The following is a 14,447-nucleotide window of genomic DNA, read 5'->3' as shown; positions in this document are numbered from 1 at the left end:
GTGACAGAGCGAGACTCTGTCTCTAAAAAGAAAAAAAGATGAGAAGTGCTTTTAGAGCACTTAGAGCATTTAGAGCAACGGGATGATTAATTTCATTTTCCATTTCGTTTCTCTGATCGGGCCTCATCTTAAATATTTGTATTTCTTTCTCTTCCTCACCTTCCTGCCACCAGTCACTGCCCAGTGACCTTGCTAGGTCAGGGCTAGAGTGTAATCATGACAAATAAACTGGGGGTTTCATGACATTTCTGACACCTGTTTGACTACAGAGACACTGAACTGTCCTCTGCCAGGTCCGTCCTGGGCACTGGAGCCTGCGTCTGAGGCCCCTGCCCCTGTCCTTGGCAGCAGCTCCAGGAATCCCCCACCTCCCTTCCCTCTCCTGTGTCAAAAGTATTGACTTTGAGGATCAGAAAGGGTCCTAACTGAGGCTTTTTCATTTTAACTAAAACTCTCAAATTTAGAGTGTTTTTCCCTTTTCAATATGCCTTTTTAATATTGATTTTTTTTTTTTTAAGTTGAAGTCTTGCTCTGTCCCCCAGGCTGGAGTGCAGTGACTCAATCACAGCTCACTGAAGCCTTGACCTCCTGGGCTCAAGCCGTCCTCCTGTCTCAGCCTCCTGAGTAGTTGGGACTGCAGGTGCCACCACCACACTCAGCTAATTCTTTTAAAATTTTTTTGTAGAGACAAGATCTCACTCTGTTGCTTACTGCATTTTTTTATTTCAAATGTTTATACCACATTTTTTGCTAAGCTTCTAAGAAAGAGCTGAAATTCACAAAATCAAATTCATACAAATTCTTGAAGAAACAATACTTGCCTTTCTGCAGGTGAGCAATTCCTGTTGTAAGCATCTGACACCAGACACCCTTCCCCACTTCTTCCTTCCTTCCTCCCTCCCCCCACAGGTCAGGGTGGGACGGTGCAAGAGAGAAACATGGAGACACCACCAATCCTGTCACAAACACTGCTCAGGCCACTTCCATAAAAGTGTAAGAGGCTCTAGGCATCAGGCTAAAGTACTGCTGTTGAGATCCATGGTGTCTACACCAGGTGCCACTTGAGGGTTTGGAAAGGCAGGCTGAGGGGCAGGAAGTAGCAGATTCTGATCCTGTTTCTGAAAAGTGATTTCATTTGTTGAATATCCCAGCACTGTTGTGAATTAAGAGTCACTAAAGCAATCAAGGTTCTTGTAAAATATTCAGGACCACAAAGCAGACATATTTTTCCTTATGGATCAATAATTTTTAAAGTTCAAATTAACTTAAAACATTAACACACTTTTCGTGAATAGTGCTTTGACCATGGGTTTAGACACCAAGGAAGCAGAGGAAGTTGGTGCACAGGAAACAGCCTGGAAGGCCCTTAGCAGCTGAGGCACACGTCTGCACCTCTTACCATGGAAGGTTGGCTCGGCTTCGAACAGTTGTATCCGAGGAAAATTCTAGCACTTCCTTGATAAACCACTGACATCCTTGAAGTTTCCTTCATGCCTTGATCCAATGAGAATCCCCCGTCCTGCAATTTTAGATTATTTCCTCTTACACTGACCTTATTTTCTTTGAGAATGTAATTAATGACATGAGTCTTGTCATTTTTCTTTTCTGTGCTTTAAAAAAACCAAGAGGTTCTGATGCTCACGTTGCAATATATTTTAAAATGCTGTTTCATTCTGGCTTCCTCGGGTACCTCACTCCGGATTCTATTAAAATCGTAATCTCTAGAAGATGGATTCAGCAAATGCCAGGCATGGAGCCATGAATGTTTTCATAAGAAACAAGAATAAGAGAAAGAATGTGTGTTAGCCAGACGACACCCTGATGACACCTCCACCACCTCCCCAGCCCTTCCCAGCAGCAAAGTGATTTAGCTCAGATGGGCTTCTCCAAAATGGAAATAGTCACTTGTTTGAGCAAATAAATGTAATTAAAATTGTTCCGGAAAAATGCTAGTACTCTGCACTAATACATATCATCTTAAAAACTTAATTCTGAATTGTTTCCAATGATAAATGTGTAAAGTTTCAAAGTACTCTCTGTTGTCCTATCCTTGTAGTGGAAGACACTACTTTCAACACAGACCTACTGTGTGCCTCCTGCCTGTGAGGCCTGGTGCTCACGGCGCCTGCCCTTGCATGCAAAATACCACTCTTCATCTTGATGTTTCTAGACATTCAGCCGTTCCTCAGGAAACCATTTACCTTCCCTCCGCCTTTTCTATAAAATGCATGGACTGAGGAATTACTAACTGCATAGCGCTTTGTTTGCTGAATACCAAGTAAACGCACTCTTACCATATACAGGGCTGTATCTAGGCGGCCAGTTATTAGAATAAAAACATAATACTACCTTCACCCGCTCAGATAATCCCTGCGTTTGGCTTCATGGTATGGTTCCAAACTCCTAGTGACATTGTTAAAAGTGAACACGACATGGAACTTATTTCGTGATGAAATGTCCTGAGCGTGTGTCTGTGTGTTCTCAAATTATAGCTCACGTGGACAGAGAACGTTTTCTCGCTCCAGCACCAAGCGGGGATTGGGTTGCAGCGGTGAACAAAGGCCAACACGGCCCGCCCTCTTTGAGGCTGCAGTCTCCTGGGACACACGCCCACTAAACAAACAGCTCCACAAATTAATCATGCCACAGGGCGAGCGGCAAGGGCACCGTCACGTGCGGCAGGTAACCCAGGCGGGTCCTTGTCGTGGCGGAGGAAGGTCACACTGGAAGTCACCAGACAGAGGGAGGGTCACGCTCCAGGTCGCAGAGTGGGGGCGGGTGGAGGATCAGGCTGCCAGGGCGCCGGCTGGAGCCCAGCGGCAACGGACCCGTGGGAGAATAACCAAATGAGGCTCCTGGACAGGCAGGGGCCGCATGGTGCGTGACCGGAGAAGCCAAGCCAAGGATTTTGAACTCCACGCTACAAGCAGCCGGAAGCGTCGGCTGGCGCCAGCGGAGCACATGCGCAGAACTGCGCCCTGAAAAGCGCCGTCCCCTGCAGACCCGGAGGAGGTGCTCCCAGCACCGCTGCGGACACTGCTGTTTCCTTCCAGGGACTTGGCAGAGTGGGTAATTACCCACTCTGCATCAGAACCCGCGAGACGCTGGTACCGACGTCCCTGACCAGACTCGCATTCTCCACCCAGTTTGATTGGCTTAGTTTTGGCCTTAGAAGATTTCTCGTCTGCAACGTACCTCTGCAACCGCAGCGAGCCTCTCTAAGATGCATTCTGCTGTAGGTCACGTCATAGACACGGCAGTCCGTACACACCAGGAGACTGTGTTTGTGTGTGCGTGTATTCGCTGTATAATCCAGCTTAATGCTTTCGCTTATGGGACGTTTCAAACGTATACGAAAGAGGAAAGAACAGTAAAATGAGCGCCCCCGTGGGCCACTCCCAGCTGCAGCGACCCCCAGCAGTGCCCGTGGGACTCCCCCTGCCACTGTGCCCACGGTGGGGGGTGGGACTCTGGATCAATCCCAGACCTTATATTGTTTCATCCATAAATATTTCAGAATGTTTCTCTAAAAGAGAAGGTCTCTTTTAAAAATGAACAGTAATAACACATCACATCTGAAATATTTAGCAAGTATACTTTAAAATCATTCGGACATCCCAGTCAGTGCTTACATTTCTCCAGTTGGTTCATAAATTTTTTAAACTGTTTGAAACAGGAACCAGATCCAGACGCTGCGATGGATTGACATGTGTCTCTTTGAATCTATAGGTTACCCTTTTCCACTTTCTTGTTTTTTCCTTGCAATTTATTTGGCTACAGAGTTCCCTGGATTTGGCTGCGCAGATCCGTGGGGCATCCAGGAAGGAGTTTTCAGTCCCCTGTGTTTCTGTAACTGGTAACTAGACTGAGAGCTGTCATCAGATTCAAGATTCAATGTTGGTAGCAAAACACTTCTTCTCTTCGCTGGTGTTGCTGGCCTCTGAATTTAATGTGCCCTTAATGCGAGGAGGAAAGGCACAGCAGAGTCCCGTCTGAGGGAGAGTGAACACCAGTCCCTCCATGGAGCTCCTGCTACGTAGGTCGCCCTCTGTCCATCCTGGGAACCGCTCAATGCTTTGAGGTATGCACAGGTTAAAAATGCAATCGCTACCATTTCCACTAGAAGGAACCAGGGCTTAGTGGGGGAAAAGCAGCCAATTCCAGGGCCGGAGTGGGGTCAGTCCACAAGGAGCCCGCGGGGTCCTGCTGAGCCGGAAGGCGGGACATGCTCAGAGACAGGGCCGCCCACCAACAGGAAGCAGAGGAGCCGCTTCCATGACTCCCACACCCAGTCCGAGGCCATGTTGGCGCCAAACGGTGACAAAATCATGACAACTGTCACCCACTGGGTACAAAATAACTCATGAGTCTACACTGACATGAATGAACGAAGGAATGAAGGAATGAATTAGGAATGCTTATTCTTTCTGTGGAAAGAACTAATAAATGCATCAGGGAGATGGAATTAGAAAATCGGGGCTGCTTCATGACCGTGCCTGCTCTTACCATCACCACCTCATGATGGCCAGCAGGCAGCTTCCTGATGGAGCAGAGGAATGGGTTGCTTCTCATGGATCCAGGGAAACCAAAGCCTTGAAAAGAGAAACACCAAGGCCACCTCTGCCCTCAGCCTCTCAGGCCGCAGGTGAGCGCAGGTCCACGCTAAGGCAAAGCCAAGTAACTACGCCTTCTGGTTGTCATTCATAAAATTTATTTTGGAAAAATATTTTAAAAAGGAATTTCTTCATTAACAAAACAGTAAAAAACTCAAATAACATTTGCACAATATTCCATAAATACATTTATATACAAAAAATATAGTCACATAGACCCGAAGTGCCTTTGTACATATTTACCAAAATTTAAATTATAAAAAATGAACATCACAAAATACTCAAGCTTTACAGATATCATGAAAAATATTTTTACAAATCCAAAAAATAACACACATCTTTTCCATCTAGAAAAAGCACATTTTCGTATCAAAAAGGACAATAAAGGCAGTGTTTGTGTTTCTAATTCAAGAAAAGACTGGCTCATAAGAATCCAAAATATACACTTCAGGCAGTGCATGCTTCTTATGCGTAATTCAGTTCACCCATTTAAATATATATTCTTTTAAGAGCAACTGTCCATAGTGCAACGGCGACGTCACGGAAGGCAGAGCCGCAGGCGGCCGGGCCGTGGCAGGCTGTCGGCAGGCGTCGAGGACCTCAGGAGGAGAACCTGCTCGGTCTGAACTCAGTTTCTCAGCAGCAGTCCACAAGGCCTCCCTCCTCTTCAGCAGCATTCGTTGGGGCATATATCCTTGGAATTTTACTTATTTTAAGAGAAACAGGAATCTTGCCATCTCACTTCCATTTTACACCTGGAAGGGCCACAAGACAAATGGGAAGTTAGCCTAAGACGGATTCCCATGCTCCGGCTTCAGGTGCTCCCATGCTGAGGAGGAGCGAGCGGCCGCTGCCTGCACTGACCTCAGTTGCTATGACGCACTCATCCTTCTCCTCAGATATGACGTACACCGACTGGTACTTGGTGTCTTTTGAAGTTGAACAGCCCGAGTCTGGCCTTTTTCTTTCCGATGCTTCTCCACTAAAAGGAAAATAGAGAAAATCCACAATGAATGCATGAGAACATTTGGGAAGAGAAATGGACCAGTGCTTCCAGGAAGACACCCCCATGTACCCCCCTCCTGATGCCCTGCCCACAGCACGTACCCCCTGAGTGTGGTCGGGGTCCCCTTCTCCTCTCCTGAGGAGCCCTGGGGCTGGCACTTGGTGTCACGCTTGCTGTGCGTGTCCCTGACGGTGGCGTCGTCACCCTTGAGGTCCTGCACGAGGTTATAGTCCACCGTGGGGTAGCGCGCCTTGAAGCCATTCTTGTCGGCACTGTGGTCCCCGTGGAAGTCCGCCTTCTTGTTGGTGTTCTTGATCTGCGTGGCCCCGATGACGCTGACTGAGATGTCCTTCTCACGCTGGCAGTTGGCCAGGTTGTTCATGGTCTCCGTCTCCCCCCGGCAAGGGTCGGCTGGGGGCCGGCGCTTCTGCAGCCTCAGCCGGACGCAGACCACCACGGCAGCACAGCCCAGCAGCAGCATGAGGACAAGGACGACCCCGGCGCACACGGCCACCCAGGGGAATGGCCCGCCCTGGCCCTCTAGCTTCTCAGTGAGGTCCACCACCGCCGGGCCTGGGGGCAGCTCGGGGAGCAGGAACTGGCAGTTGGGACCCCCGTAGCCCCGGGCGCACTCGCACACGTAGCGGTGGCCCCTCTCATGGCAGGTGGCCCCATTGTGGCAGGGTGCGTGCTCGCACCTGCTGACAGGGGCACTGCAGTTCCTGCCCGTGTAGCCGGGCGGGCAGGTGCAGGAGAAGTCATTCACACCATCCCGGCAGGTGCCCCCGTTGGCGCATGGGGCGGAGGCGCAGTCGTCCACGTTGTTGTCACAGTGCCTCCCAGAGAAGCCGGCCTGGCAGCGGCACAAGTAGGCATCACCGAGGTCCACACACTTGGCGCCTGGAACACAGGGACATGAGCGTCACGTGTCTCCTCGTAGGTTTGTTCACCAAAAAGTCACTCTGAAGCATCTATCTGTCTGTCACTGTAGAAACCAGACAAACCAAAGACAGCCTGTGGCCTGAATGAGTCAACAGTGCAAGGTGACGTGGTCTAGGACCTCAAATATCAGAGGTGTCCAGGTCTAGCTCTACAAGTTAGAAACCACGTGGCTGGCATCTGGACAGGCGCCGTGCAGAACCTTCCACCCAGTGACTGCGTTAGTCGCCACAACAGCCCGACAAGAGCATGTGCCACTCGACCCAGGTTTCAGATGGGGAAACTGAGGCTTAACGAGGGTGTCCTTGCTCACGGTTACACAGTGAGTGAGAGGAGCAGGCACTGACAACAGGGGAGGGAGGGAGGGAGGGAGGGCGGCAAAGGATGACCATTCCAGAATGCTCTGGCAGATCTGGGGCCCAGCTCCCCTTGCTGTGTGTCTGCTTTGGGCAGCCAGCCCCTCACTGCTAGCAGGAGGCTCTCTGTCCTCACTCAGGGACACCCCTGACTATTGTGCTGGATGGCCACACAGCTGGGCCACTCTCCGAAGCTGGAGTGGCCGGGGCCTGTGGGCATCAATTACTGAACCGCAGGTGGCCTCAGGTGCCCTGAGCACCTCGTGGCCCTGAGCAAGTCATACACTGCTTGGTCTAGGTTTTCGCAGAGAACTTCGTAATAAATGCCTCAGCCTCTCTCACTCCCCAGGTCTTTCCAGACTCAGAGTTTCCATCGAGAATTCCTGGCGGTCTGGATAAAAGTGCTTCCTAAACTGGAGGTCACTCACAAATGCTCGTTTTAATGCCATCTCAGTATTGACCAGTCGCCCAAGTCTCTGAGCAATCGCCAGCTGCCCCCTTACCATTAGAACAGGGTGAAGAACTGCAGTAGTCAATTTTCTTCTCACAGTTGAAGCCAGAGTAGCCCACAGGGCAGCGGCAGCTGTACCCTCCATCGGGGCTGTCTGAGCACCGGCCCCCGTTAAAGCAAGGGCCATCCGCACAGGTCATAGCACTCAATTCACAGATTTTGCCATAGAAGCCAGGTGGGCAGGTACAGGAATAGCTGTTCTCGAGATCCTACATGATGGAGAGGTCAGAAAAGGCTTTCCAAAGTTGCTCCAAGGAGCCCACACACTCCATTCAACACCAGGGCACCCCAACTTCGGGGTTAGATGCCACGGAGCCTCCAACTCACCGTGCAGCTCCCTCCATTCTTGCAAGGGCTGGGGTCACACTCGTCGATCCCCAGCTCGCAGGTGGCACCTGTGTACCCAGGCCGGCAGGAGCAAGTGTAGCTCCCCTGGCCCGTGTTGGTGCAGGTGGCCCCATTCTTGCAGGGCTTATGGTGTGTGCAGTAGTTCAGGTCTGTGAGGGGTGGGGACAGGAAAAGTAGGAGATAGGAAGCTCGACGTCAAATGCAGGAAGACTTTATTTTTCCAGTGACCAAACAGCCAGGGAAGTCCAGGGCTGCTCTGGAGGGAGCAGGCTGCCTCAGGGAGAGAAGGCTTACCCTGGTTGCAGAAAAGGCCCCCCCAGCCTTCCTGGCAGTTGCACTGCCAGGGCTGCTGGCAGGTGCCATGGAGACAGCCTGGATAGCGGATGCACTCGTCACAGTACCGGCCCTGCCAGCCCACTCTGCACCTTGGAGAAAAGCAGAAGACTCAGATAGAGGCTGACTGTTGCTGGCTTTGCAGTGGACATCCTCACCCTAGAAACCATCCTCCCGCAGCACCAGTGAGCCTCTGGTTCTCCAGGTCAGCAGAACACTGGGTCACCTTGGGAACTGTGGCCTGGCCTGGGCCCCACCAGAGGTTCTGGCTTCGTGGGTATTAGGGCAGCCCCAGTGTCAGCATCTCAAAAATCACTCCCTGAGTGATTCTGGGATGAGGCAACATTTGAGAACCATTGAACAATACTGTCGTTTCCTGGGCCAACTCTTTTTAAACTACTCTCTGTAAATTCTCATAGCCATGAAGGGGCGTAAATGAATGACAACTCCATGACCTCACATGCTGCCAAACATTTATTAAGTAGAAACACGAGAAAACAGCCCCCTGCTCAATCAATCTTACCGGAGTTTTTCGAATGATCACCTATAGGGCTGTTTTTACAAATATACCAGGTGTGAAAGGATAACAAGAAAAGGCAACACAACAAAACACCACCTTGTGCAGACTTACTTGCATTCCCCTGGCTTGTCACAAAATCCATGCTGCTCATCACATCCCGGCAGGCAGATCGCTATAAGCAAAGGAAAAACAGGGTCAAGCCCCACGCCAAGTAACCTCCCAACAGGGCTGCTGCCCTTGGGGCCGGGACACAAGTTGCCGGCTTCAGTCAGCAAATCCCAGCTGAGTTAATCTCCCCAGGTTGTGGAGGACTGACCCCCCCTGCCTAGTAGCCTGGGACTTGACTCAGCCCTGGGGATGAGCATTCTTCTTAACACAGTGGCTCAAGGACAAAAGGGCTCTCGGAAGCCCCCACCCCCACCCTATCCCCTTTTCTTCTAAGAGAGGGTCAGAAGTCTTCCCCCTCCTCCTCCCCCACTTCCCAATTCTATGCACAAAGCTCCACCTCTTAATATCCCAGAAAGTGTGTGTGCAGATAAGAGTGGACAGCTGGTATGCAGGGTGCCAGGGCAGGACAGCTGCTCCATTGTCTGTCCTCTACGGCAGCTGCCCCAGCGCAACAATGCCGGCCTCCCCCGCGTCCCCGGCCCCACCTCCTCACACACACCCCTCGCGTGTACACACACACACACACACACACACACCCCTTCTGCCAATGGGAGCCGGCGGGTGTCCCTGCGCCTATCCCCGGAGAGATCTAATCTACGGCACGCGCGAGCTGGGGGCGGGGAGAGACTTCAGTGTTTGAAGAAAAAAGTCTAAGTTTCTGGCTACCCTGTGGTGAAGAAGAGGCAGGGAGGCAGGGTGGGAGGCAGCAGACTGGCCAGAGGCTCCCACAGGGCAGGGGGTGGACAGTGGGCTTGAGGCTTGGAGCTGGCTCTTGCTGCCTGGTTATGAAACTCATTAACAAGCAGCTCCACAAGTTTTATTTTGTTTTGTTAAAAAAAAAAAAAAAAAACCAGAAGCAGTTCAGGCCAAGGCAGAGCTTAGAAGGAACTCAGTGAGTTCTAGAGGGAATTTGGGAAGCTAAGTAACGAGGACATTAAGGCACTCAGTGAATGGGAAGACCCACCCTCAACCCCAGGCACTACCCAGCTCCTGCCAGAGGTTCTGGGCCTCACAGAGTGCCTCTCCAAGGTTGTCCAGTTCCAAGCAAGGAGAATGACAGTTCCCTGGAGTTTCTGGGCAGCTCCAGGTCCGACCCAATCCCCAGCTGTAGGGAAATCCCATACCAATGGGCTGGGACGGCCATGCGTGCAGATGAGGCCTCAGGAAGCTGGAGAGAGGGCTCTTGAGGTCCCCGTGAACCAGAACCAGGAGCCAGCATGGCCCCCACCCTGCCCTAGTCACCTACCTGCCATTAAATTGACATATCAATACCTAATAATCAGGCAGGCAGAACCACCGTCACTATTGGGAAGACATTGCTTTTCCAGACAAGGCGCTGCCTGAGCATTCAAGCCAGATGGGGCTGTGCACCCCTCGCCCACACAGGCCTTGGAGACCCAGCCTCAGCAGCCCACAGGGGCGAAAGCCTGCCCTCTGGCCAGCATAGACAGTGCGCATCACAGGGAGTATCCGGAAAGGCGTTTGCTCCAGAGAGGTCAAGCACACCAGCTCCAGAGAGAAAATGGAACGTTTCCCAGTGTGATGCTGTCACAGCACAGGGAACTCTGGTTGAAAGCGTGCCCCTGACACACAAGCTCTCTCTGTGTTCCTCCCTTCCTTCCTCCTCTCCCTCTCTAATACACACACCCTGAGGGTAGCACTGGCTTTACTTCCTGACCCCTGGCCCTGTCTCTAAAAGCCTCCCTGATTAAGAAAGGCAGTTCCGATAGTGGATAAACACAGTCTTGGATGTTAAAATGTCTGCATTGACCCCAACTCCCAGACTCGCGAGCTGTGACTTATAGCAATCCACTTCTGTCCTCTGGGCCTCAGTTTCCCCACCAGAACATCTCTACAGTCCCAAGCTCCCCCAGGCTCAGGAAGCCTCATCCCTGCCCGCGGTCCGTGTTGGTGGACGACTGAGCCGGCGGTGCCTTCCCAGAGACTCACGCTCTGTGCAGTAGGGCCCTTTCCAGCCAGGGTTGCACACTTTCTCCCCACGCTCCCCACAGGTGAAGTGGCCGAAGGCATCGTCCCGGGGGCGGCAGAAAACAGAGCAACCCTCTCCATAGTAGTGTTCGTCACACACGAAGCGGTAGGAGTACTTGAGATCCGTGCGGCCGCTGCTGTGCAGGTCCTGGGACCACTCCTCGCCCACGGTCAGGTGCCTCTGGGTGGCCAGGCGGCTGATGAGTCTTTCTGGGTTTTCTGTGGGGAGAAGATGTTCCTGGTTGGTTCTGACCGAGAACCTTGAGACTGGGGACAGAGCGGGGGGTGGACCGAGACATTCATTACAGGAAGGAGGCCCAAGTCGCACCACCCTGAACTTTCTGGGGCTCGTGCAGAATGAAAGCTGTCTGGGTTTGGTTGCGGGATGGGTGGGCAAAGTCCAATGCTATTAACTGGGGGAAGCAGTTTTGGGGTTTGGGTTTTGTTTTTACCTGTTGCGAGGTCATCAGGAGAATCTGTGTGGAGAGCTTCAATAATCAGAGAGAAGGTGCCCTGGGAGAGAGGGTAGAGGACGTAAGACAACCCAGAAATGTAACGAAAAGAAAAAGGCAAAAAGCAAAGTCATTCATAACAACCAGGTCAGCAACAGAGGCCTGAAGGCTGCAGGTCTGGGGCAGCGTGTCTGGAGAGGGTCTCCACGCATCTCCTGCCTGCTCTCACCTTCCCTAAGGAAATGGAAGAACTTTTTAAAGAGTGGTTTCCTGACGTGTGTTTTCAGCCTATACTACAGGATATTACGTTGTTTTTTTTAATTAGAGAGAGAGAGAATGCAGGGAGGATAGGGTGGAAGAGGCCCGAGGGCCGTTGTCATTTTTCTCGGGGGATGGGCACGTTCCAGGTGGGAGCGGTCTCGCTCCGCGGGTAATTGCGCCACCAACGCGTCTAGGAGTCGGGAAACCAGAACCTTCCCACGTGAAGGGGCGCCTCTGACTGGGGGCCTGGCACAGAGGCCGGATACGGAAACCTCCCGGGCGCACTCGGCCTCTCCTCTTCGCCCCAGCGCGGTCCCCTCCTGCAGCCCGCGGGGCCCCGGGGCGAGGTCTCTGTGCTGCTGGGCCAGAGCCCTGGGGCCGCCGCCAGGCAGATCGCAGCGCCCACCTGCGCCTCGCGGGGTCCCCGAGGTCCCGCCACCCAGCGCCAGAAGCGGAATCTCAGCGCGTCCTTCCGCCCGCCCCGCTTCAGGCCCGGCCCGGCGCCCGCAGGTGCGGCACTCACCGGCCAGGTGAAGCCGAAGGGGAAGCGGATGGGGTTGCTGAACGCGGGGTCGGCGCCCGCGCCGTCGGGCAGGCTGAAGGAGTCGACGCCCAGCACGGGGGTGACGGTGCTGCCGTAGGTACAGGGCGGCTCGGGGGACACGCTGGCCTGGTAGTGCTTGAGGCACACGCGGAAGAAGGTCCGGCAGGCGCACGGCGGGGGCCCCGCGCCCCCGCGGCAGCAGTTGCGGTTCCCCAGCAGCCCCTTCTTGTTGACGAACTCCTGCAGCTTCAGCTCAAACACCCCTGAGCTCCAGACCTGCGCGCGGGAGGGCGGGGGCGTGAGGGCGCGGGACCCGCCCGGGCGAGGGGGCGTGGGCCCTGCGTGAGGGGTGCGCGGGGAGCCTGGGGGGGCTCAGGGGCCGAGCGCGGTCGCGGCACGGCCGGCGCTGGGGTCCTCGTCCCCGGGATTCACCTTTCGGGCCGTGACTGGCGCGGCCCGTGTCGCTGTCCGCCCCTCCCCGCGCGCTCCTGCCCCGCGCCCCGGCCCCCCGTGCGACCCCGTAGGGCTGCGGCGCCCCCACCTGCCCGCTTACCTGACACAGCAAGGCCGAGAGCACCGCCAGGGCCAGCGCGCACCGACCGCCCATGCTGCTTCGCCCCACGCGCGAGCCTGCGGGGCCGCCTCTTCTCTCCTTAGAACAGCGGCGGACGCGCGGGGGATCGATGGGCCCCGGGGAGCGTGGGCAGAAAAGCTCCCTCGCCTCGCCCCAGACCGGAGGACCCAGGACTTCTTTCTTTAAAAGCCGGTCTCCGCCTCTTCCCGAGGCCGCGGTTCTTTATATCCGCCCTGCGAGGTCCCGCCGCAGCCCCAGGGATGCCCGAGGAAAGGCGGCTCTCGGGGGACAGCGCGGCGGCGGCGACTTTCGTTTTCCTCCTTCCTCCCAGTCCCCGAGGAGGTGAGGGTCGCTGGCTTCCTGGTTTTGTCTTAAGCTTCTTCGCAGGAGAGGGAGGGGGAGAGAGAGAAAGAGAGAGAGTCCAGATATTGAGCTTAATTCCCAAGAGAGCTGCAGAGCTTCCTCCCGAGCCGATTAGAAAGCCGCGGTCTGGAAATCCCACGGGCGAGGCGATAATCCGGGGCCAGCGGCGAGCGCGGAGGGGACGGTCGGCCGCGGCGGGTGTGCGCGGCGGCCCCTGCGGATCGCGGCCCGGTGTCACTCGGCGGCGGCGGCGGTCGTTCCGGGAGCACTCCGGGCTCTGATCTCCGGTGTCACAGCAAAGATCCGCGTCTTTCCGATGAATCCAGCCAATGCCATCCAGTACACACGCGCAGGACCGGAGGGGCCGGGCCGTGGGAGGAGGATCTGCGTCGCGGCTGCCCGGGTTCCCCTGCGCTCTGCCCTCGGCCGGGTCGGGTCTCCGCGGGTGCGCGCAGAGGATCTGGCCCTCGCCGGCGCCTGCCGCACTTATATTCCGCCGGCCGCCCGCATGGCTAATGAGATGCAAATCAGCAGCCCCCCAATCTGGCGAGAGCTGTCACAAAGGAGCCACTTTTCCAAACCCTCCTCTCAATGGATCGCCAAATGGTCAGTGAGCTGTAAAATGTGCAACCCTCCTCCCCGCCCCCACCCTTCCCCGCCCCCCCAATCCTCCCCTGCCCCCGCCCCCAGCTCCCCCTTCCTCCCTCACCACACAAAACGCACTCATTTACATTCCTGCAAAATGTTCACCGCAAGAATCCCCCTGCTTCTGGAGCTGGTGCCGCCGCCCCGTCCCCTCCGCACGCCCTCCCGGGCCGCAGACGCCCAGAGACCCTCGGCCACACGCGGGGGGCGGCGCTGCGGGCCCCACTTGAGCAGCGGGACGCAGCCTCCGAAACTCCGGGCCGCGGCGCCCGCCGAGGGGTCTCCTCGCGCCGACAGCGTCCCGGGGGCCTGGGGAGGGCGGCTGCGAGCAGGAGGATGAAGTTCCAGGCCCGAGCTCTCGGGGGGCCGCCCCTTCTTCGGGGCAGGCGCTTCCTAAGGAGGAGTCTCTCGGGGGCGGAGGCGGGGGTGGCGACTCGGGGAGCATCGTAGGAAAGGGGCGGGCGGAGCGGTGGACCGAGGGCTTCTAGAGCGAAGCGGCAGTTTCGGGAAGTTTGGGGAGGTCCGACGCGGGGACATCTCCTGGCCCAGGATGGCGACTGAGCCTGGGGGAGTGCAGAACTGACGCGCGGGCGGGGCCAGGACGCCCCCGGGACACCGGCATCCCCGCGCCTTCGGTGCCCTCTCGTGGTCCGCGGCCACTGGGAGTGGGGGCCCGGGGGCTGGGCAACACATCCCCCGGAGCCAGGAGAACCTGGCCTTCAACTCCCCCCATAGACACGCGCCCTCCCCCACAGGATCCTCGGCCGCCGCCACCTTCCCCGGGTCTCGGCCCTTCTCTCCCGGGTATCCCCCTCGGCCTCCCTC

The 14,447-nt window shown here is 55.4% G+C and overlaps 1 protein-coding gene across 1 annotated transcript; it reads right to left on the bottom strand.

Moving 5' to 3' along the window:
• Positions 1-4,694: 4,694 nt before the first annotated feature.
• DLL1 (delta like canonical Notch ligand 1) lies at positions 4,695-14,001 on the bottom strand. Its single transcript, XM_045391782.2, has 12 exons — positions 13,701-14,001; positions 12,594-13,530; positions 12,020-12,316; positions 11,236-11,296; positions 10,745-11,002; positions 8,738-8,798; positions 8,068-8,198; positions 7,753-7,922; positions 7,418-7,634; positions 5,721-6,519; positions 5,478-5,595; positions 4,695-5,368 (listed from the first exon to the last, which is right to left on the bottom strand). The coding sequence occupies exons 2-12, from the start codon at positions 12,645-12,647 to the stop codon at positions 5,363-5,365; spliced, it is 2,172 nt and encodes a 723-aa protein (XP_045247717.1). The 5' UTR covers positions 12,648-13,530; positions 13,701-14,001; the 3' UTR covers positions 4,695-5,362.
• Positions 14,002-14,447: the final 446 nt, after the last annotated feature.

This window comes from Macaca fascicularis, chromosome 4 (assembly GCF_037993035.2).
Source record: "Macaca fascicularis isolate 582-1 chromosome 4, T2T-MFA8v1.1".
Lineage (NCBI taxonomy): Eukaryota > Metazoa > Chordata > Mammalia > Primates > Cercopithecidae > Macaca > Macaca fascicularis.
The sequence above is the reverse complement of the archived record's forward strand: the minus strand, read 5'-3'. Positions and strand labels throughout refer to the sequence as shown.

Coding starts and splice junctions, on each gene's coding strand:
- DLL1 (XM_045391782.2), bottom strand. CDS start 12,647: ATGGGCGGTCGGTGCGCGCTGGCCCTGGCGGTGCTCTCGGCCTTGCTG. Junction 11,003..11,235: donor TCCTGATGACCTCGCAACAG/GTAAAAACAAAA, acceptor TTCTCCCCACAG/AAAACCCAGAAAGACTCATC. Junction 7,923..8,067: donor GGGCCTTTTCTGCAACCAGG/GTAAGCCTTCTC, acceptor CACCCCTCACAG/ACCTGAACTACTGCACACAC.